General features: G+C 38.5%; 1 protein-coding gene across 1 annotated transcript in view; it reads right to left on the reverse strand.

The window, feature by feature from the left end:
- The window catches only part of LOC145672904 (cytochrome P450 4C1-like), a 114,892-nt gene extending 101,685 nt beyond the window's left edge, over positions 1–13,207 (reverse strand). Inside the window, exons 1-2 of the mRNA XM_081742105.1 lie at positions 12,943–13,207; positions 4,099–4,205 (exon numbers count right to left, since the gene is read on the reverse strand). Coding sequence (XP_081598231.1) covers positions 4,099–4,205; positions 12,943–13,135 — 300 coding nt within the window. The 5' untranslated portion in view covers positions 13,136–13,207. The remainder of the gene's footprint in view (positions 1–4,098; positions 4,206–12,942) is intronic.
- Between the last annotated feature and the right edge of the window lie 2,363 nt (positions 13,208–15,570).

The raw sequence follows: 15,570 nt of genomic DNA on the forward strand, positions 1-15,570 counted from the left end.
GCATTGTATATATATATACAGAGAGAGAGAGAGACAGAGAGTGGCGGATCTACGAGGGGCTATAGGGGCTATAGCCCCCCCTTGAAGCTCAGGTATACACTGCATGAAATGGGGCTCAATCCTGCTTTACACTGGATAAAACGGCAAACTATGGTTTGGGAATAGGGTGAAGGATGACTCATCCGACCATATCACACGTTTCCAGTCCTCAACGGTCCAAGTTGCATGGTCGCGGCACCATGTGCGGCGTGCGAAAGCGTTATGGTCCCTGATGAGCGGTTTGGCCCGTGCAACACGACCCCGTAAGTTCATGTCATGTAATTTGCGGCGGACTGTGATTGTCGAAACAGGGTGAGGGAGGTCGTGATTGAGTTCCTCCGTCACTTGCTCCGCAGTGGCACGACGGTTCTGCGTGACAATGCGCTTTAATACCCGGCGTGACCTGTCACTCATGATTTTCTTCCGCTCACTGTTCCGCTTCCCCGATGTGGTTTTCCCGTGTGTTGTGTAGGCCGTCATCACCTTCGACACTGTCCCACGCGACACACCTAACACAGTAGTCACACTCACTCCACATAACCGCGCACCAACAATTTGCCTTCTTTGAAAATCTGAGAGGTCTCCCATTTTACACTACCTCCGTCTGCTGCAGCCACTGGACACTGCTGTTCCACTGCGCCTGACGTAGTATGGAGACCGACCTAACACAACACCACCAGCGGTCCGGCGCTGCGGGCGCCACGACACCACTGCCAACCCATACATCTGACGTGTTGCCAACTACAGGTGTTTCCATTTTTCTGATCACCATCTGTATATATATTTCGTACGCCGCAAATGGTGCCGCGACCATTCAAATTGGACCGTTGAGGACTGGAAACGTGTGATATGGTCGGATGAGTCATCCTTCACCCTATTCCCAACCACGGGCCGTGTTTACGTGTGCAGAACGCCCAAAGAAGCTTATGATCTGCAGTGTCTCCGCCCAACTGTAAAACATGGCGGCGGCTCGGTGATGCTGTGGGCCGCCATATCATGGTTTTCATTGGGTCCTGTGGTCACACTTAGCGGACGTATCACTGACAACGATTATATCGCAATTTTAGGAGACCACTTGCATCCTATGGTCCGGATGTTGTTCCCGGACAATGACGCCATCTTCCAGGATGATAATGCACCCATTCACACAGCTGGTGTTGTTGCAGCGTGGTTTGAGGAACATCGGGATGAAGTTCAACGCCTCCCCTGGCCCGTCCAATCCCCAGATCTCAACATAATTGAACATCTGTGGTCCGTTTTGGAAACACGACTCCGGCGACGATTTCCACCTCCATCCTCTCTCACAGAACTGGCCGATGCCCTACACGAGGAATGGTGTAAAATTCCACTTGCTACCATTCACGACCTCTATGCCTCCATCCCACGTCGCATCAATGCTGTTCTGAAGGCGAAAGGTGGCCCAACACCATATTAATCTGGTAAGTTGCAATTTCGTTCAGGTGTTTCCATTTTTCTGATCACCATCTGTACATGGGAATGGTCTTACTCGTCCCCCTAATGTTGAAGATAGATTTGCACCGCTGAATACAACTACACTTGTTTAACACTGAAATTATTGCTGTTGCATGAAAATTTGATCTTATTCTTAGTCTGTCTCTTACTCTTATAAAAACAATCTAGTTATATCTTTTTTCTGAAAATATAGGGTGAAATATTTTACAATTACTTATTGTATTTTTCGGTTCACGATAATACCCGTCGAATACTACACAGACATAGATAGTGGCAGTGTTGAATTCAGACTTTTGTACAAGGGGGGCAATAAAAAATTAAGAGGGGCTCTGTTCCAGATTGCAGTAGAGCAGCAGGAATCTGTCGCAACGAAACTTGCGACTTGTTATTGTCTGCTCGGTTGCAATTATCAACATATTGCCATTTTTACCTAACTAATGTTGTAAAGCGTTTGTATCTAAAGGATTTGACAAACATCTTGGCATTTTAGCTAAACGAATAAAACGCAAGCTCTGGTGCGACGTTGCCAACTGGTAAAGGGGTGTGGCTATGGCTAAGCAGACAAACTACAGCGCGATCAGGTGACAGGGGATAGACGTGGATGTGTACAAAATAAACGTGGATATACCGCTGGCCTCGCATTTGTTAGCAGCATTTAAAGGGAACGTAGAGCGCCGCCTTCAAATGCCAAGATGTTTGTCACGCCGTATAATTTCCAAGTTTTTATTTAACCTCGACTTTATATGAAAGCGGGGTTTGTTAATTAGAACAATTAGGTTGGGCAAAAGAAGTATCTAATTTTCTTTTTTTTTTAAAAAAAAAAGAAAAGTCTTTGCTTTAAGACTTCTTATTTCCGAAACAAACAAACAACAACAACAAATTAATACATGTGTGAAGATATTCTAGGGGAGCACATATATATTCTAGATGGGGCTCAGCACCCCTTGAACATGCCTGAATTCAAAACTGGATAGTGGCTTGTTGTATTGGACACTGTCACGAAAGCTTGGAAATGAAATGAAAAATCTTTAGGTTTTACGTCCCACGCTTATGCCGGTTAGGCTAAAGGAGACGGTGAGTATGAGAAATGAATGAAATTGTGGAATGAAGAAAGTGGGAGGAAACGGGAGAACCCCGAGAAAACCCACGAGCACGATGTTTGTCTACTACAAAGTCCACACGGCGCGAGCTGGGATCGAACCCGGGACTTGGAAAAGAAGAAAGAACGAGAACCTCTAAAGACACTGACGTGATTACCATCACAATTCGTAAACGAAGACAGAAATTATACGAACATCTAATGAGAACGGACAAGAACCGACTGAAGAAGAAAATTTTCAAGTACATCATAGGAGTGGAGGCCACAACGAAATCGGTAGAAGTAGTGAAGAAAGATCCGGAGAATGGATTTGGATGGACAATGGATGTGATCCATAACAGGAAGGAGTTCAAAAGCCTAGTTGACAACATCAAGACATTCCAGGACAAACTACATAAGTATAAGGTCAAACTAGTAATTTCTGAGGAACAGAGAGAGATCAAAAATTAAAGGATGAAGAAATCGTGTGAGGATGAAAAGAAGACATAGACAGGAGATGCATGCGATCTATGGCCTCGGCCAAATTCAGAAACAACAACAACAAGAATAAAACTTATGGAGTTTAGGAGCAGATCTGTCTCCCAAACAATATAGCAGCAGTAAGTACGCCAGAAATTTTTATTTGGGGGGGTTCAAAATAAAAGGGGGCTGCTCTCAGAATAGTGATATACATTATTAAACAAACTCAAACAAAACAGTATATTTTGTTACGCAACTATTAGCAAGAGTAACCAGTTTCATGTTTCCCCCTCCCTCGCAGCTTTCATTTATGGAGCTCAATTTTGCTAAAAAAAAAAAAAAAAATCCGCTCAGTGAATTTAGTGAATAAAAATAACAAAAAAATAAGCTAGCAACAAATGTTTCCTGTGTAACACTAGACTCAGTCTAAAATATATATATAATTCTTACCTCGATCAATCTTCCGTCCGTTAATACACCACTTGCAGAGTAGCACTTACCAACTGAATCTGGTATAGGATTTATTACTATATTGTCACATTTTTCCTTATTGAGAAGGAGGTGGGTGAATGACCGCTCAAGACGTTGCCAATTTCAGTCATCTGCATCTGTCCATCCATCTCTTTTCTCGGAAACGACCGCGGAGCGCAGGAGGGTAGATATAAGCGGGTCTGTTTTGTCAATTGTTTTGATCGAAACACCACCCGAAACAATGAGGTCATGTGATTCTCGAAGTGGTACATGAGAGCGAGGTCGCTTCATATTTTGAAGTGAAATAAATAAATAAGAATATTGCCTTCTTTCCTAAACGCTAAACCTTTTTCAACTTGATGTAATAAATAACCTATATGATACTGATTGATACAATTGGATTTGGGGGGTATTCCTTTTCCATCCAGGGGTGTGTGTAAAGAAATTTGGAGGGATGTTAGGGGGTGTTGGGGGGTGTAGATTACACCCTGTATAGCAGCAAGCTGAGAAATAATAATAAGAGTTATTACTAAGTGTTGAGCAACGAAATCACTTACCTCGAATAAATCTGGTGAGGAGACGGCAATATATAAAAGTGGACCCAGCCACACTCTGTAGACATCTCCGTATTCCTTCCATAACTTGATTGGAATATTGAAGAAATCTAAAAAGATTAAAAAAGTAAAATAGGTGTCTGTTGAAGGTTTAACATTAGATATATCTATTGTTTCTCAATAGGTATCTTACCAGTATTATATCTGGGTATGTAGATACAAAAATAATATATCAGAAATTGTTTTACAAACCTAAAAATATCAAATTTTATATATTACTATTTTATTGTTTTCTGTTTCAAATAAAATATTCATTCAAAAAATAATCATTCCTAACCTAGTACAAACATTATTTCAAGCAAAACAAAAGTAAATTATTGGTGCATACTTGTTATACTGGAAAATTATCCATCTGGAACCGCGCTGTGAATCTCCGGTAATCCACGGACAACTTGAGAAATACAATTCTATGTATTGAAAGTAAACTTGAAAATAGTGTAACGTACTATTACTATCTATTCTTCAATTATCACGAGACTTTTAAAAACAATAGTTAGGACTAATAATAATAATAATAATAATAATAATAATAATAATAATAATAATAATAATAATAATAATAATAATGTACCGTACATGTATTATATAGGTCAGTAGTAGCCCAAGCCATCAAACCAGTACACGCCACTGGTTCCGTTTTACATAGTAGCCCCTTCCACTAAACTACTAGATATTGTGTCGCAAATATCGAGTTGAAAACACTGACTTTACTTTGCAAGTTTATTTATACAACTTCTGGCTGCTGACATGGGCAAATTGGTTCAGCGGCTTTCCATGAATGAATAAAAATCTGAGTAAACATGCTCTATAGCTGCCAACGTTAAAATTGAAAGTGGTTGATTTCTGTAACTTCCAACTTGAGTAGAGGATTTAGAGAGAAGATGGTTCCTAGTTTAATGATGCTAGATTAACACCCAAAAAACATTTCACGGTATTGTAACATCTACGTATTAGTCCTAAGTTCGTTATATTATAATTTCAGGACCTAATTAAAGCGTAGTTTACTCACTCAATGTTCAGTAATAACACTTAGGATAAAATATATTTAAACTGATGTATTTTCCGAAGATTTTCTGCATTTACCTTTTTATTTTTCACACAATTCCTTCTTTATAATATATATAAGCCACTATTAATGGGTTCTTTGCATATTATACCTATATCAGAACTCTATTCTATCAGGCCTTGTTTCCATTTTGTACTAAAACACAATAATACACTGAGCAAGGCTTTGTGATAATACGTAACAAAATACACAATCGCGTAACAGGTTCGACACAATTTTTGTGTCTTCACCAGACTTTCACTCCTTCTGGTTATTTAGGAGTTGGTTACCTCCTATATACTTTCCGGAGATCAACAAGGGGTGGAGCCTAATTAAAAGATGATCTCCGGAAAGTATATAAGAGGTGAGCAACTCCTAAACAGCCAGAAGGAGTGGAAGTCTGATGAAGACACAGTTATTGTGACGAAACAGTTACGTGATTGTGTGTTTACTTACATATTATCACATAGCCTTGCTCAGTGTATTGTTTTGTTTTACTATACAAGAACTCTCTAGAAACAACACATGCCTGAACACAAGCTTAACAAGTTAAATGTTCAGGTCAGGCCATAAATAGGGTTGCCATATTTTTTTTAAATCCAAATTATAGACAAGCCATTAAATGACGACCCATCAAAGATACTGTGCCCAAACTCGAAACAAATATTTTGAAATTTCTTACCTAAAAATCACATTTTTAGGTTATCACACGATTATTTACTGTAATACTTAAAACATTATTGGAAACTAGCATGTTTTATAGTTTTTTCCATTAACACAAATATAATAGATCATGCTATTAAATTACGTATATTAAATCTAACCAAAAGAGCCCTGCAATGGAAAAATGAGACACTTTTCAAAACCATAACCTACTTTTTCAATAGTAACTAAAATGTAAATTACATGATAAAAAACAGTTCTTTTCACACGAGATTTTAGCGATTCCTGACTCGAAAATTTTCGGTCAGCTCCAAAACCTGTTAAATACGGATATTTACCTATTTCATGCTTTGTATGATACGAACACGGACACAGATCCCAAAAATACAAACATCCCGTACAGAATACGGACATACGGCCATAAAGAAAATATCATATATGATAGCGACTGTTGTCCATATTAACATATACATAATTATAAACGTTATCGTTATAGTATAACTGATCATTTTTTTATTTTATGAACGAGATCAATATTGAAACCGGAAGTTAAAGTAGATTTAGGTGAGTTCCGGTTTTCGTAGAGAGTTTTAAAGATTTATATGAAATGTATTTTTGCGATGTTTAATCGATTGTAAATATACATCACTATCGTATTATTGATTTTGCTGTACAGTGATCAACGCTATAACCGGAGCTCGTTGATTTGTGCCATTCCCTGTTTGAATATGCGTATCAACTCCATCAGGCAATTCGATTTCTAACTTTTGACTGTCTCTCTGACCAAAATTGATGGCGTCCATCAAGTAAAGGGTATCTCATAAAGAACGCAAGTTTTGAAATGCCCGCGATTACTGTTCTAGTAAGTTGGTAGCACTGAACGTTACACGATTTTCATCTCTAGTGATTGTCATTAGTAGCCACGGAGCATCGAATAACGCATGATCACCATCTGTTGTCTGTACGAATAAGAATGGAGTGTTTCAGGAAGAAACAGCGTGTTGTCACAGTGAAAATTTATAAAAAATGTGGCAAATGTGGAGTATCTGTTCGTTAAATCAAATCAGGATCTTGCACTATTCGGCGCTCCCTGACTATTAACAACAAAGACAATAAATGTAAATCCTGTAACGTTCAGTGCTGCCAACTTAATACAACATAAATGGAGAGTACCATAAAACGGGGTTAAATTGCACATCGGGGGTTACTTTGCACAAAATACGAAAAGAGATTTACAGTCCTCTGTAAAGAGAAAGTTCCAACTGCCATCGTAAGATAGAACATCTAACTGTATTTTGGCTATAATGTTGGAGGTTAACATAAGTTCTAATTACCGGAAGGGTTCATTGTTGTAGAGGTATGGAAAGCAGTCAGTGTAAAGGCCGCCAAAATTTGAAAGATACCATGTACAACAATTTTCATCAAAGTTAAGTCAGTTTCGTAGAATACTACTATGTATAATGGGACTTTGATGCAATAGTTGAAATTGAAATGTGAAACGTTTTGAAGTCATAAAAAAAGTAAAACTGGGAGAAAGCGGTTTCAGCCTCTACTCGGGGTTACTTTGCACAGGTCTAAATTACACCTTAGATACGAAATTATTACTACTGGAACCTCCTGCATTCTAAATTTAGGTAAATTTCCTATTTAGGTAGATGCCGGAATGAATTTCTTGTTGGAAAATAAATTATGAACAGCAGCTGATCCACAAAAATAGTTTGAGAGGGGCTTCATTCACAAAGGCTTCGTTTTTTTTTTTTTTTTTAGAAATCACTAGACTTTGGGGGGGGGGGGGCTTGAAGCTTGTAAACATAGGAATGAGTAACATTAGATTTTTTGGAAAAGAAATCATTTAATTTGGGTGGAATTCAGCCTAAAAGTCACAAACCCCGTAAATCTTCCACTAATTACGGTCTGGATGATATTCTTGGATATAATGATAACCAAGGCAAATCAGTCCACGGGGATTTTTTTCTATTCCTGAGTTGGCATTTTTGTGGGACATATGCTAAACTATTAAAATGTGGTTCCTGTGCCGGTAGCAGAAAATACATAATTTTCTGTACAAATATTGATAATTCATACTAAGTATCGATAACAGTACCCCCATTCTAATGTCAATATTTGTAAACTGTATGCAGTTTTGTCTAGAAAGTAAAATGTATAAATACTGAAGGGAAAACATTGCACAAAAACGTTTCTGTGACTTAATACTGTCATTCTAGACCAGGGTTCGTTATTTCTATTTCTCTCAAGTAGCATCTAAGTTTCCTCACAAGCTGCATAGATGTCATAATGTCAACACCATCTGAGGAGTATGAACAGTCACCCACATTTCCTCTGACCAGACATGGTGTTTTTCCACCACAAAGCACACTTGGCGTGAGCTGGGATCGAACCAAGGATCCCATGCAGCAGAGCTGAATGCTCTATCACTGAGTCACTGCGGCTCCAAGTGGCACGTTAATTGTTGCTATGGACTGATATATAAAATTTTCATTTAAAAGTTTTAGAGTGACCCCTAATATCTCATAGTTAGGAGTCCTCTAGGACACAATTTACAAACATCACACTCCATTCAGTACACCCTATGATATTTCTCTATCTTGCATTTTATTTGATGTTTCTACCTTCAGCTGCTCATTATTTATATGCACTAAACGTTTTATCAGAAACATCCATGCATACAAAATCTAAAGTTATAGCAGTACAGCAACTTGAGAAACTAGTACGATGTAAGAATTTGAGTTATTTTCACAGTACCGCCCTCTGTACTCAGGGCCGGATTTAGCATTTTGGCGCCCCTAGGCCCAATAATTTTTTCCGCCCCCTAGTTTGGTTAAAGTTACTTTCCTAAAAACCTTTATTAAAAATTTATATAAGGCCTATATGTTAATTGCTTAAACACTACTCCACGATGCAATTTTATCATTGCAAATTTTTTTGAAGAATTTACTTCGTTCTGGGCTTAACAAAATACCGTTAATGTATTAACAAAAGATTGGTGAACTTTACCAACAATTATTTGTTCCAATGAACTTCAAAATCAGAATGCTTTATTAGCCTGATTTTTTAAAATCAATTCAAAAAATATGTTAAGTTATGGCTATTTATTTTTATTTCTAGATATTTTTTATTTTTTTTCTCTCGGCCGTGCGCCCCCTAGAAGCTTGCGCCCATAGGCCCGGGCCTACCGGGCATATTGGGAAATCCGGCCCTGTCTGTACTACAATTCTATCAAGTAGCTGAAAATTGCACATACTGTTGGGACAGCATTGTCTATCTGGGTTAAGTGTAGACTCATATTTAGTTCCAATTTCTGATAGAAATTTAGTGTGCTTCTTTTGTTGTTGATTTTGAGTTTAACGTCCCGTTCAGCAGCGAGGCTATATGAGACGTGGACCTACTGATTAACGTGGAATCCGAACCACTTGAGCTCCCGCCGGGAATGGAACTGTGCTTCTTTTATATTAATTTATATTGAGATTGAGATTTCTATCGAAAAGGTATCGAGAAAGATTTCCTTATACCCTGTTGCATATTCCGACAGAGTTCATCCCAATAATTCAGAATTCGTTGGAAAGAGAATTTCCAAAACAAATTTGTCCCTTCTGATAATAAGCTGCTCATGTAACAAAGAAAATATGTTTCAAGTCAGAGGCGGATCCAGGGGGGCCGATCGGGACGATTGCCCCCCCCCAGAAGAGGAATCTTTCTTATTTTTTTATATATATAAATAAAACCAATCCCAAAGTTTGAGCCCTTAAAAAGTAGCAGTATGATAACCCACTGCCCTCCCCCCCAGAAGTCGGTCCTGGATCCGCCCCTGTTCAAGTATGTTTGGAGGAGAGGAAAAACAGAGACTGAGGCAGACAGAAACTGAGGTGGCTAGTTTTCTTTGCAAAGTGATTTGATACTACGCCAGAACAACCGGTTTAAACCGCTCCCACCGATTCCTTCAAATCCTTTCAAATAATCTCGTTGCTGAGTAATAAGTGAAGTTTGCCTAAACTATGATGAGAAACATGCTTTAATATCACTTCGAGCCCAAATATGGCTTAAATATGGATTGATATCACCAATAAAATCTTACTTTCGTGTTCGCAAGTGTCAGAACTCTGTTATGTTTATTAGACATGTAAAAATGAAGCCTTGATAAAAAAAAAAAAAAACTTTCCATAGAAATCCGAGCCCTAAAATAAGCAAAACACTTACAATGTTGATTGTCATAGGTTTTACCGCAAAGTGTCAGTAGTAAGTGGTCCAGGATTACAATTTCCGTTCTTAGACTTGCAAACTATCCTATGCATAAGTATCGGAGACTTATGGGACAGTTCCATCCGTCTGTTCGTCTATACGTCTGATAGGTGTCAGAACAAGAACGGTGGGAAAAAGCGAAAAGTGGTCTTCTGAAGTCAATTTAACGTCCAAACAATAGATTCCACCTTATGCGTCAACCCTCTATTAAAATCGGAAGTGATAGAAATGAATCATTTCAATTTCAGCATTGATCGCCATAGAGCAAGAACATTAAGAGTCTACATCACGGCGAAATTAAAATACCGCTAATTTTACATTAATTATGTATGTGATATCTTCAAATAGATAAAAGATAATCGAAACGTGGAACAAGATCGCCCTAGACAATATCATTTTACATGAGAAACCGTTATCACGACTCACTTATCTGCTTTCGATTTCGAGCTATTTTGAAAATCGGCATTTATTTTCGCGTTTCTAAACGGCTGAAAACATAAAGCTACTAAGTGACTTGTGATAACGGTACCTCACGCAAAATAATATTGTCTAGGGCGCTCTTGTTCCATATTTCAATTATCTTTTATCTATTTGAAGATATCACATAATTACTGTAAAATTAGCGGTATTTTAATTTCGCCGGGATGAAGACTCATAAAAGATACTGACGATCGACTTTTTCGAATAGATTCAGCATTTCATGAAAAGATACCATTTTCGCCCGCACGCCCCTACTAAAACCGGAAGTGGTGGAAATCTACTTCCGGTTTCACTATATATTTCCATACAGCAAAATCGGTAAGAGACAGCTATAAGCAAATTTCTGCAATTGATTAAGCGACCGAAGAGTATGTTCCTCTTCGACTTTATCCCTCTACTCTACTGCAGTGGTTCTCAACCTAATTCTTATCACAACCCCCATTTTATCACATCCTCTTACCAGTGACCCTCTTATAATTTCTGGTTTGTAATAAGCTTGTGTGGGATTTCTAATATGCCCATTGCGGAGATCTCACGATATCAATCTATTTCTTTAATAGTAGAATCCATTTCTTGTAAAAAGTGGATACAGTAACTTCCCTAAAAGCGAATGGATTAAAAACAAATCTGGTCAGTTCATTCATATTACAAATATCGAATCCGATCCGTCATACTGTTTCAAAATGGAGGCTTTTTGAAAATTATAAAAATTCCATAACTTCTTTAATTTTTGGTCATATGATAAAAAAAATATAAAGCGATTTCTAATTTTATTTACAAGAAACTTGGACAGTTGTTAACAAAGTAATTGAGTATTTTAATTTTCGAGCGGCCACCACTTTGGGTTACCTCATATTGTTGTGAATTTGGTACATTGTTGTGTATGTGTTCACTATCACCAGAAAGTGTTAAAAGCTACCGTACTTGTTTATATTTAAAATTTACATTTACATTTAAAATTCAGAATAATATTTTTTTAAAAATATTTTCCGGTATTAGGTTCTAATTATATTTACCTTCCGTTTATCTTCACGACCCCCAGGTTGAGAAACCCTGCTCTACTGTAACCAGAAGTTAGGATTCTGTGCTATCGGTATTTAAGGCTATATGAGGGATGACTACCCTCGGCGAGGACATTATCCGATGTAAGGGTACGAAGAAAGGATTGAGGAAGGAAGGTAGCGGCCTGGGACTTATAAGCTAGGTACTATCCTACATTTGTCTGGTGTGAATGAGGAAAACCCAGGAAGACCTTACCCAAGATGGCTGACCTGAAGAAGCTGTTACACTTTGTCGACTGAGTGTACCTAGTGGGAATCGAACCCGGGACCGCTCGCACCAAAGGCGAGAGCGTTAGCGAGTACGCCAAGCGGGGCTACTGTGACCGGAAGTTAAGGAATCTGTTACCACTTCCAGTTTGAATAGCAAAAACGGTAAGATAGGAACAAAGGACTCTTTAATATGACTTGATGATTCCAGGAATAAGTACTGTCTGTGATTTCTTGACTGCAGAAATAATGAAATGAAATCTTTGAGTTTTACGTCCCACGGTTATGCCGGTTAGGCTAAAGGAGACGGTGATGATGAGCAATGGATGAAATGGTGGAATGAAGAAAGTAGGAGGAAACGGGAGATCCCCGAAAAAAAACCACGCACACGGTGTTTGTCCACCACAAAGTTCACGTGGCCGAGGCTGGGATTTAACCCGAGACCCCAAGCACCAGAGGTGAACGCTCTACCACTGAGCCACCGAGGCCCCATTACTTGACTGGATGTTACAAAATTACTACGACTTACTTTCAGTATTTAGAAATGAAAATGAAATGAAATGAAATGTTTTAGTTTCACGTCCTACGATTATGCCCTTTAGGCTAAGAGAGACGATGATTAAGGCAATTGAATGATGATAGAACAATTTGGTAAAATGAAAATGTAGGAGGAAAAGGGAATATACCGAGAAAACCCACGGACACGATGTTGTCCACCACAAATTTACATGGCCGGGGATCGAACCAGGACCCCACGTACCAGAGGCAATCCCTGTACCATGAAACAAAAATAACTTCATCAAAATGTTTATAAAGCATTATCTTAACTTCCTCGAGATATTTTGTCTATTTAGAGTTTTGTGTACTTTTTTTGTGTGTGGGTCTCATGCAGTGTCGTATTTACGATTTTGTTTCGGGGAGGGCTTTGCTAACTTTCGGGAAGGGGGGCTTTGTCTGAAAATGTGAAAATTCTGCAAGATATTTCATATACTTTACTATAATAAGTAAGATTTCGGGGGGAGGGTTAAGCCCGGAAGCTCCCCCTAAATACGCCACTGGTCTCATGTTTCTTACCTTTGCTCCCGCCGGTGAATTCCAGAGCACTCCCGATTATCGGAAACCCACGCGGCCCAGGAATCTTTTCACTTGCTTCCAGGAGTTTGGCTTTTGTATGCCGAATGTACATCCACACTAGAACCGGAAGAATTATGTAGATAGAATGTAGAAGAAGAAACACAAGTTGTCCGAAACCAATCTCCCCGACCATCTTTGGCGATCACCAGTTTCTCTGCCACAGTCGAACCAGAAACTATGAAGTTGTGACTATGGTCCTGGTACTTTTGATGAATATTTTTGTAAGCTTTGGTTACGTATTTGCATTTTGATAACGCAAGACTATGAATCATATCTGGCTCGAAGTTTAATGTTTATTTTTCTTTTCTTTTTCATTATCATAATTTGAAAAGCAGAAAAAATAATCTTCGAAGGATCCATCAAATAAAGTAGAGACCTTTCTTATCATAGTCACCTTACTAAGGTCACATATCCTATGAGTCACTCACAACTTATGTGTGAAGTTCGTCTCAACATTTACAGAAAACAAACTACGTTCCAAGTGAACTGAGTTTTGTATCTATATTTGTATTTTTATTTCTTATATTTCATAATTTGACAATAAATACTTTTCGATGCTACAGTTGCCAGCAGTACTTGTAGGTATCAGAAAACAAAATGGTGCGTTATGTGGATAATATGTGGGGTTTAATTTAAATTGTTTTGCATCCCGGCAGGAGCTCAAGTGGTTCGGATTCCAAGTTAATCAGTAAGTCCACGTCTCATACAGTCTCGCTGCTGAATGGGACGTGAAACTCAAAATCAACTCAACTCAAATTGTTTTCCAGCGTGAATATGCATATACAGCGTTACTTAGGGAAAAGAATTTTCATTATGAGAATTATTCTGATATATTTTGGTTGGATATTCGCTTCGAATTATTCACATTAACATTAGAATATATAACCTGGATATTACCTCTGACATTTTGACTCATTACCGCTGATACCAAGGGGAAATTTTCAGGACCAGTCTTCCGAAACTAACCTGGTGCTCCGTAACGTATTAGAAAAGTAAACTTTCTAGTTAGTTTCCTAAATTCGGGACACTACGAGAAACACAACAATTCTTGTCTCGTTTTTGACCTCAAACACTATTTTAGTGTTACTTGAACCAGAAAAAGCAATAAATAGATAAAGTGATTGCACGAACACAATGTAAAGGATGTATCACGTTTAAAGATACACAAGCCATTACAGAATATACTCCAATAATAAATATAATTTAAATATTGTTATATCACATCAAGGACCGGATTAACCAATCTGGAGGCCCGGGGCTAGAAAAAAATATGTGGCCCCTGCTGACTTCACCTAATACATCTCAGTGAAAGTGCAGAAGGAAAGTTAGCGGAATATGTTTCTAATTTTTGGTCATATTTTATTTTATGATGATGATTGTATCTTCATGATTCTTTTCAGATAACCAATTGAGATTTTGATCAGAGTAGAGGTCCCTATTCACCCGGAGACCTGGGGCTACATCTCTCCTAAGCCTCTCTCTTAATCTGGCCCTGATAACACCCATCATTGAGCTCTCGTGACGCAGGATTCTGATAAAAATTCTAAACGACATTAAGAAAACAAGTCAGGGCATAAATTTTGTATATACATAAATTTACGAAACCAAAAAAAAAAAAGCATTTGGAGATTCGACACAAGACGAGAAAGAAGTCTCTGAGAATCGAGATGAAAATATATGAAACGAGACGAAAATACCTTATTTCTCGTATAATCTCGTCGCGTGAGCCACACTAATACCAGATAATGATATTGATGAGAAAATATTTAAATTGAAACTGAATACTAATGTATTACGCATTAATATTTATTGTAGAGTTTTAATCGTCCAGTTTATAAGGTGTGAACCTACCTGGCTTGGGTTTGAATTTTTCTGCATGCAGAACTTATTGCTGATTCACCCACGTTCCAAAGCGTTTCAGGATTCACCAAATCTGTCCAAAATAGTCATCTGGGGAAGTATAGGTTGAGTAAGTATGGAGCTTTATCTCCAGAACACCTCATTAGCCTTTACCAAATATTGGACATATTTGGTTTACTTAAAATGGTATTCGAAAATATACCAATATTACGTCAAGAAAAGTTGTGTGTCACATTGTAATATTGCGTTCGCCTCCAAACATTTCTACATCCTATCACTACTTTTTTTGAGTTACATGCACAGGACCGACACGGCGTAGGGCCGACACGGCATAGGATCGACACGGCATAGGATCGACACGGCACAGAACCGAAACGGCATAGGATCGACACGGCACAGAACCGAAACGGCACAGGATCGACACGGCATAGGATCGACAGCAGAACTTTCATACGATCGAAATAATAAAAAATACATTATTTTATAATTACGCAATATTAAGTAACAATTATTTTCTTAAGGGTATATAGGAGAGAACCGTCATACGATATCGAAACGACATAGGAACGAAACGGCGTAGAATCGACACGGCATAGGACCGAAACGGCACAGGGCCGACACGGCATAGGACCGAAACGGCACAGGATCGACACGGCACAGGATCGACACGGCACAGGACCGAAACGGCATAGGATCGACACGGCACAG

This window comes from Thermobia domestica, chromosome 16 (assembly GCF_964235325.1).
Source record: "Thermobia domestica chromosome 16, izTheDome1.hap1.1, whole genome shotgun sequence".
NCBI lineage: Eukaryota > Metazoa > Arthropoda > Insecta > Zygentoma > Lepismatidae > Thermobia > Thermobia domestica.